Genomic DNA, 9090 nt, shown 5'->3' on the forward strand with positions numbered 1-9090 from the left:
TGGGTCTCTCGGTGGCCTCGGAACATAAACCTGTGTGGCCTGAGAAGTGGCCACAGGAAACAGAAAAGCAGCACCTTTCCGCAGGCTGTGCTCCCGCCTGACCTTCTCCGAGGCAGGGCAGCGGCACCGAAGTATGGGTGTGCAAGTGCGTGAAGGCGGGCGTGCTGTGGAGCGAGAGGGTAGCGGATGTGAGTGTGTGCGTGTGCGCGCGTGGCTCCGAGTGTGCACCGCTGGGATCGCGATGGGTCCGGGGCGGGCAGCAGGGCGGGCTGGGAGATCTCCTCCCCCCACCACATTGAGAAATCTCAGTGAGTCACCGAGTGGTTCTGCATATTAATGAGCTCGCTCTCCGAGAGGGCAGGAGCGAATTTAAAAGAGGCCAGGGTGGGCGGAGGGAAGCTGTGGGGAGATCGCAGCACCCAGCGCCAAGCGCAGCGCAGCACCGCGACAGACGGCAGGAGCACCCATCGACGGGCGCAGCTGGAGAGAGCCCAGCATAGAGAGGCGGGCTCAAAACCGAGAACCCTGCCGGGCGGCATCCCCCGGCCGCCGCACGCACAGGCCGGCGCCCTCCTCGCCTCCCTGCTCCCCACCGCGCCCCTCCGGCCAGCATGAGGCTCCTGGCGGCCGCGCTGCTCCTGCTGCTCCTGGCGCTGTGCGCCTCGCGCGTGGACGGTGAGTGCCGCGAGGGCCCTCGGTCGCGGTCCTGTCCCGTCCTAGGGAGCCCAAGCACCACCTAGGCATCCTGGAACCCGGGGGGTCCCGGGCGGGCATCTTGGGCGGTCGCGGAGACCCGTGCAGCGACTCAGCAGCCGGGCCGCGCTCTCCCGCAGGGTCCAAGTGTAAGTGTTCCCGGAAGGGGCCCAAGATCCGCTACAGCGACGTGAAGAAGCTGGAAATGAAGCCAAAGTACCCACACTGCGAGGAGAAGATGGTTATGTGAGTTCTGGGGTAACAGGGATGTCCCGTGGTGGGGCCCAACCTGGGGTTGGGTCGGGTTGATAACGCCTTTCTCTCTGCCTTTGCCAAGGCCCGGGGAAGCAGTTCATAACCGGCTGGCAAGTCCTCGGGGCATTGCCCGACAGTCTGCAAAAGGGGAGAGGGTGTCTTTGGCCCGTCCTTCTGAGCCTGTCCTTGTTAGGATTCAAAGTGGCAGACGAGGTTTACTGTGGGCTAGTGGTTCTGGTGCGCCCGCTTAGAATGTCTACACCAGATCGGTTCCGGACACACACCCAGCCTGCTGGGCTGGCTGTGGCTGCCTTTCTCTTACTGAAGAGAGAAGTAACTTTTCCTTTCAGTGCCCCATTTCAGCCAGAGGTCTGGCCACAGGAGTGGACACTTTGGGGCTCCCAGGGCTTTCAATGTGAGAATGCTCCTGTCTCCTCTGCCTCGTGGGCCCGTACATCTGAACAATGTTGGAGAAACCGTTCCGCTGGGGTTAATGTGCCATGCCACCACTGCAGCCTGCTTAGTGGGGAAGCCGGCAAAGTCTTAAAAACTGGGGCAGAGAGAGAACACTGAGTTTCCTTGCGCCTCAGCCTTCCCAATTAACCGCTTGAAGCCAGCGCTGCCGTTTTCTCCATCAATACACTCTTGGCCAGGAAGGCAGCCCTTGGCAAAACAGCTCCCAAATATTTGCCATGGACCATTGGCCCCTCTTCCCCTCCCCCAGAAACAGGACACACTTTATTCTCAGTCTGGGCAAGCGCCTTCCACCGGCTGCCCTTGCTTGCCCAAAGGCCTTCACGCCGCGTCTGTGAAGGAAGGGCACACCCCCCACCCGGCACCTCACCACTTCCATCCGCCTAAGTTCAGGGAATTCAGAGAGCCACAGGGCCTGAGCTGACCCGAGTCATGAGCCTCCCAATTAACATCCTTATCCCCGCCCTCGTCTTGCAGGTCAGAGAAAGGAAAAGTACCCTTTGGGGTGTGGGCTGGCTTGGGGTTAAAATGCCCATGGCAAGAGTCACAAGAACTTTAGAATTTCTGGCTAGGGGAGTTTAAACTGTCAGAGGAGATTGCAAATTGTCTTTGAGACCTTGCAGGGGACCAAAGAAAGAAAGAAAAAAAGAAAAAAAGCATCAGCAACTCAGAAAGAGAAGGATCCTCCCCAGACAGGCTTTCCTTGAGCGAAGTTCTCTGGGTAGAGAGGGAAATTGCAGGCAAAGAACGTTCCCTGTAGCCTTGGGGAAACTTGCAGGAGCCACATGAGACCACCTCTCCTAGGTCTCACCTTTTGCCAAAACAGGTTTTCAGCCACAAAGACTGAAGGCAAGGTTTCCAGCTCACCCCGAGTCATGCAGAGACCTCTACTTGGGAGGTTGGGGGTAGAAGGGGTCAGGGGGAAGTCAGTGTGCCTTTTGAGTGCAAGTCTTTGTAATCAGGGCATGGAAAAGCCCAGACTCCTTAAAAAGATAGATAGATAGATAGATAGATAGATAGATAGATAGATAGATACATACATACATACATACATACATACATACATACATTGATACATAGATACATAGATAGATACATAGATAGATGATAGATGATAGATAAATAGATGATAGATAGATAGATGATAGATAGATAGATGATAGATAGGCGATAGATAGATAGATAGATGATAAATATAATAAATATGCACTTATTATTGGGGAGCGAGTAGGCACGCCATGACCCATGTGTGATGAGAGGACAACTTGCAGGAGGTGGTTCACCCTTTCTACCAGGTGTGGCCCAGAAATCAAACCCCGCTCCAGGCTTGGTGGCAAGGACACTTACTTACTGAGCCATCCTGCCAGCCCAAGTCCAGGTTATTGAAGGACAATTTGTCCATGGAGTCAATGATCCAAACCATCGGCACCCCAGAATTGCTGGGGGGTGAGACCCAGAATGTCTAACAGTTGTTAGGCCTTGGATCCCAGATTCTGCACCCTGTTCTGATTTTCATAACCCCAGTGTTCTGAGAAAGCTCTGGGCACCTCTGTGGGGGGTGAGGCAGAGAACTGAACCCTTTTGTATGCTCCCTGATCTTCAAAAGTAGGATGTTCGGTCTGCACTCTGGCCTGTGAAGAAAGGGGTTTTTAGGGGGGTTTGGGGGGCTGTTGTTTGTTTTTACTGGAGTTTGCCATTCAGGGAAACAGCATCATGGTACAGCATGGTGGGTTTGGCAGAAATACAGGTGCTAATTCCTACAGGACGGTAGAGGTAGAGAGGGAGGGCCCCATGCTCAGGGCCTGGAAGGATCCACTGTCCCTGGGGAAGCACGATCCAATTACCTGGTCTTATCAGATGTCCATCACTGGTCTTGGAGGAAGAACAAGGCCCTGGCAAAGCATTTTGTCCCCATTCTGCTGGCAAGACTGTTTGCCATTCCTACAGGCTGGAAATATGCGTTCACAGCAAGCCTGCCCCCTTCTAGAATTTGGCCTATAAACCCTGACTCTTCACCTTGGGGCCAGGTGGGGAGCAAACTTTCCCCTCTTTCTACTCTCATCTCCAACCACCCCTGCTGTAACCCATCAGGAAGACATATTCTGATTTTTTTTCCCAAGGCCCTAATTTCACCACTGTCACCTTTCTCATAGAAGTTTCCCGTAATCCCTGCCAGTATCTCCCTGGTCGCCCTAGGCGAGAGAGGTACCTCAGACCGTCCAGGACTGAGCTCACACATGAAGTTTATCATTCTCCTGGCTGCCTCATCTCTCGTGACTATTTAGTAATTAAGTCCCTGGATACCTTCCAAGGACTGAGTACTCTGCCTAGGATATACCTTCAGGAGCCCCACAACACAGGTCCTTTCACTGTACCTATTTTACAGAGGGCAGGCAGAGTCAGACAGGTCACAAGGATTCAAACCTGGCTGACTGCACTCAGTACCGGGTCCTGCTTCTCCCCTGCACAGCTAGGCCTCCATGGAGTGTTGGGGCTTTGGCTGGGAGAAGCCCGGAGAAGAAAGGTCTTATTTTTCTGCCCCCAAATGAGATCATTGCAACCTCACGCTCAAGCATCAAACGAGGCCACTGAGCCAGTGAGGATCAGCAAATCCTCAGCGACAAGGTGTAGAGGGTTCAGGTGCTGGGGTTACCAGTCAGAGACGGTGGTATCTGCAGGGTATATCTTAGCCCTTCTGTGGGACTTGGCATGAGCGCCTTCTAGCAGTGGCTCTGTCTACCTCTGGTACACAGGTAGAGCCCATGATCATTGCTCCCCAAGAGAGGCTGTCCTGGAAACAGCTGGGTGCTGTGGAAGGTGGGGGTATGGTCTCCCACTCAACTCCCTACGGGCTAGCCATATCATGAATATGAAATATTACAAAGGGCTTGCTGGGGATTGGGCGCTTGAAGCCAGGAGGGACCGAGCAACCCAGTGCTCTTGTCCTGCAGGCAATCATTCAAATATCTCAACCCTGTACCCCGATTCTGCTCTGTTTCAGCATAACCACCAAGAGCATGTCCAGGTACCGCGGCCAGGAGCACTGCCTGCATCCTAAGCTGCAAAGTACCAAGCGCTTCATCAAATGGTACAACGCCTGGAACGAGAAACGCAGGTACACCAATGCTCGCCACCCCAGCCCCGCCCACCTCCAACCCCGCCCACCTCCAACCCACGCCCACCCTCGCCCACTCAGAAGGGAGTGGCTGTTAGCTATAGCTTTCAGAGCAGGAACGGACCCACACGCCATGCCACCTACCGGCCTCATGTGACACCCACGTAATAGCTATGAAAGGAGAAACCCTAACACCACCTCACACTGCAGGTGGTGTCTCCTTTTGCGAGCACAAGTTCTATCTCGTTTTATCTTTCGCATTATAGACTTGTGTGAAGATTTTTAAAGGTTTGTTTTTTTCTCTCTTATGTGTATGGGTATCGGGCCTGCATGTACATATGTGTACCCCTACATGTCTGGTGCCTGTGGACCCCCCAAAAAGGGTCATCAGATCCCCTGACACTGCAGTTGCAGATGTCATGAGCTGCTGTGTGGGTGGCAGGAACCAAACCCAGGTCCTCTACAAGAACAGCAATGCTCTTAACTGCCGAGCCATCCCTCCAGCCCCTAACTCTCACATTACAGTCCAAATTGTTCTTTCTATCTAAGTCACATAAGCTGGAAGTGACTGGGTGAGCATCTGGCATAGTTGTCCCCTGTTAACTTCAGGGGGTGGGGTGTGACCTCTTAGGTGACAGTTTATTAGCCAAAAAAACTACAGGTACACAGTGACCCCTGCCAGTGAGTTGATTTCCTCTCCAAAGAGCCCCGTGCCCTGTTTGTCCTAGGCATCTGACTTGTTCCTTCTCAGGCACGTTCTGAGGGTCAACTGAGTTCAGCCCTTTCCAATAAGAGCCTCTTTACCCAAAGGGGCAGCAGTTGAGATGGTCAGTGCCTTGGACCAGACACCTCTGCTGATGGGCAGTTTTCACCCTCGTCAGAAGGGGGCTCCCTAGTTCTAATCTGGGGTCCTAGATCTGGCCTTGGAAGGAGAGGCCAGTTCTCAGCTCCTGAGGTAGGTCACTCTGCAGACACCCGAGGCCTGTTTTATCTTTACCTCCGAAGCAAAGCTAAGGAAGGATGCACACAGAGGTGACCTCCAAGGATTCCAGCAGCTTGGCCTAAGAGGGGGAAACCAAGGTCAGGTGAGGACACGGTGTGACTGCCTTCACAGTACTAGGGAAAGTTGGGGCAAGACCTGTGTGGGGTGTGCGTCCCTGGAGCTGCCTGTCCCAGCAGGTGGCCTTGTGTTACACACACACACACACACACACACACACACAGCCTCAGCCTCAGCCCTGTGAGCTGCTCTCTCTTGGCTGACACCCCTGTTCAGCTTCTACACCTGAATCCTTTCTTGCTCCCTTCAAAACTGCCTCGTCCGCAATTGCCTGAAATAGAAAATGGTGAGGTGAGAGACTAGTTCCTCTACATCAGATGGGAATGAAGCCCTCTTTCTGGTCAGGGCACGCATAGCTCGCGTGGCAAAAGCAGAACCTGGCCCACCCACACCACACCCACACCCACCCCACCCTACCCCCGCCACCTTCCCGGCTTGTGTCATCAGAAGCAGAATGACCCCAGCTTATGGAGGGTTGGGAAATCTTGCTCAGACTACTGGAGACATTCAAACCGCTACCCACCTGATTTTGCTCCACCTGGACCATGGCTTTAAAGAGGAGGCGTCTGTGGGTTTCCTGCAGCCCCACCCCCACCCCACTGTTTCTACTTTTGCAAGTTGCTCTCCTGGAGGCTCTGAGGGTCTCTGCTAACCAGACTTCTGCCGATTTGCTACATAGTAGCCTTTTCAGGACTATTGGCTCCTTTGGCGAGACACAGTCTCATAAGGCCCAGTCTAGTATCAACTCAGCCTCAAGACAAAGGATAGCCTTGAACCCTGAACCCTAGCCTGTGAACCTCCCAAGTGTAGGGATTTCAGGATTACCAGCCCACTTCCCGCTCTAATGAGTTCATCCCTTTCTTAGAACACTGAGGCACCTGAAACAGGAAACCTCTGTGCCTCTCCTTTCTCTTTCTACCCCTTTCCTTATAAAGGATTAAAAACGACTTAATGAACGCCAGTGGCGATAAAAGAACTGTTCCAAGTCAGAGAGAGAAGACACACACATGTTCCACAGCTCAGAAGGGAGAAAGGAGGAAGCACGGTTCCTGGTCCATGCCATCAACTACTGAGCTCAAAGCGCTGTAGAAACCAGAGCTTCTGGCTGTCATGAGAGGCAGCTGCATAGAACACTTGACTGCGTTTCTATTTTACTTATGTGCATGTGTCTGTGGGCCTGTCTGCCATGTGTGTGCAGGTGCCCAAGGCAGCCAGAAGAGGGCATTGGATGCCCCTGGAACTGGAGGTGTAGGGATTTGGGAGCTCCTGATGAGGATGCTGGGAACTTAACTTGATCCTCTGACAGAGCGGTGACAGATTTTAGAGCACTGCCTCTCGGGCCCCGGGGCAGTTTATGTGAATGCATGATTAGGGATTCTCAATCAGAAGTCAGGAACAAGCAAGAAGGAGCAGTGATCTGCCTACAAAGTGTAGCCCAGCGCTAGGATTTCAGGTGTGAGCGTCCACACCCGTCTGTGTGGTGTGAGCTTTTGCGTAGGTTTCAGTCACAGCTTCAGAACCATCTCTCCTCTCCTGGCCCCAGACCTGGGAGAGGATCCATAGATGAAGCCACTCTGCAGGAGCTGTGTGAGACGCCTACACCACGTCCTGAGCAGCCTACACCGCATCCCGAGCCACTTACACCTGTGTGTCCTCTCTTCCCAGGGTCTACGAAGAGTAGGGTGGACGATCTTGGAAAGAAAACCTCCAGGCCAGTTGAGAGACTTCAGCAGAGGACTTTGCAGATTAAAAATAAAAGCCCTTTCTTTCTCACAAGCATAAGACAAATTATATATTGCTGTGAAGCTCTTCTTACCAGGGTCAGTTTTTACATTTTATAGCTGTGTGCGAAAGCCTTCCAGATGTGAGATCCAGCTCTCCTGCGTACCAGACTTCATTACAAGTGGCTTTTTGCCGGGGGTTGGGGGGTTGGGGGTGGGCCCAAGCCTTTCCTTTTTAAAATAAGGGTTTTTGTATTTGTCCATATGTCACCACACATCTGAACTTTATAAGCGCCTGGAAGGAGCAATCAGTATGGTTCAGGCAATTCATTGCACTGTTGCTCCGGTCCAGGCTTTCGAAGCTTCCTCTCAGAGAGCCTGGCGCCTCGGCACAGCTGCCACAGGCTCTCCTGGGCTTATGACTGGTCAAGAGTTTCGGTGTGGCTCCACCATGGCCCCTGTTGCAGGGCAATTGGGAACAAGTCCTTCTGCATCTGTGCCTAGAGGAACTCAATCTACTTCCCAGGATGAGCTTCATGCCCCCACCCCAGCCCCACCCCCACCCCAGCTCATTCCCCTATCCCAACCAGGCAAGCGATCCTTAAAGGAGCTGGGTCTTTCTCTCGCAACCTCTGAGGGTTTCTGAAAGGCTCACTGCTTTGGTAGATGATGCTTCTGAAGCATCAGAAGCCCCCGGCAGCGTGAGAAAACTGTGTGGAGGAAAAGGGGAAAATTCAGGACTCAATGCATGACATCCAGCCAGAGCTACACATCCTACTGGCATGGGGAGACCCACGTAGCTCTGTTCCCCTCGCCCCCACAGAAAGCGCACTCCCCCTTCGGTGCATATGCAAACAGCGAGGTCCTCTTTTGGAGTTAGGATGACCCTGCACCCTCTCCTGTGTACATATTGCTTCAGTACCCGCCCCTGCCACACGCTGCCCCTCAGTAGAGGCCGCACTGGACGGCTGTGAATCTGCTATGTAAGTGCTGAGATTCATGAGTGCTGCATGCGGGTTTCATGTTCTTTCTAAGATGAAAAAGAAAGTAATAAAAATATATTTGAAGTTACCAAAATTCCGGGCTCCTGGGCTTTTTCTCCCGCTCTGTCTGGTTAGCCCAGATGACAATAGAATGTTTGCCAGCGTCCTAAAGGAACTGGAATGAGTGTGTTGGAAGAGGAAATTGGTGTTTCACAAGTACCTGTCTCTATGGAGTGTGGGGCTGCTGCTCTCTCTGGAAGCCAGGAGGCCAGGCTTGGAGGGTAACGCTCCCCACCACTCTCTGCAGCAGGTTGATGGAAGCAGGCAGGTGAGGAGGCAAGGAGGAGGCAGACCAAGATGCTCTGGGGCCCACAGCTCTGAGAACCCCCAGTGCAGGAGCAGGAATTCAAGTGGAAGGCTGTGGGCTCAGGCACCAGGTTGTGTGGTGGCCAAGGAGGGAGATGCTGTGGTCCTGATTCTGCTTCTGGGAGATGTCCGTGGCTTCAGAGCATACCGATGCTGTTTCTGGGGACCGGGTGATGGAGGGCTCCAGGGCTGGTGACCTGTGTTCTACTGAGCATTGCTCAAGTCAGCCAGCCGCATTTGTCATCTACTCTCAAGGGGACGGTCCCCAGAATAGGGACCTGGAGGTACATACTCCTTTACTCTCAAGGGGACAGTCCCCAGACTAGGGACCTGGAGCTCTATACTCCTTCACTCCTGTAGATGGTTTCCTGACCGACTCTCCTCTTATTCATGAAGGAGCACAGCAAGTCCCCTTTGCTGGGG

General features: G+C 53.4%; 1 protein-coding gene across 1 annotated transcript; it reads left to right on the top strand.

Moving 5' to 3' along the window:
• The first annotated feature begins 408 nt into the window (after nucleotides 1-408).
• Nucleotides 409-8395, top strand: Cxcl14 (C-X-C motif chemokine ligand 14). The gene is given in 4 exon segments (NM_001013137.3): nucleotides 409-675; nucleotides 834-939; nucleotides 4424-4537; nucleotides 7263-8395. Coding segments are annotated over 4 exon segments (300 nt in total). The 5' UTR covers nucleotides 409-611; the 3' UTR covers nucleotides 7279-8395.
• The last annotated feature ends 695 nt before the right edge of the window (nucleotides 8396-9090 follow it).

The sequence above is a fragment of the Rattus norvegicus genome, chromosome 17, assembly GCF_021556685.1.
Source record: "Rattus norvegicus strain SHRSP/BbbUtx chromosome 17, alternate assembly SHRSP_T2T, whole genome shotgun sequence".
Taxonomy (NCBI): domain Eukaryota; kingdom Metazoa; phylum Chordata; class Mammalia; order Rodentia; family Muridae; genus Rattus; species Rattus norvegicus.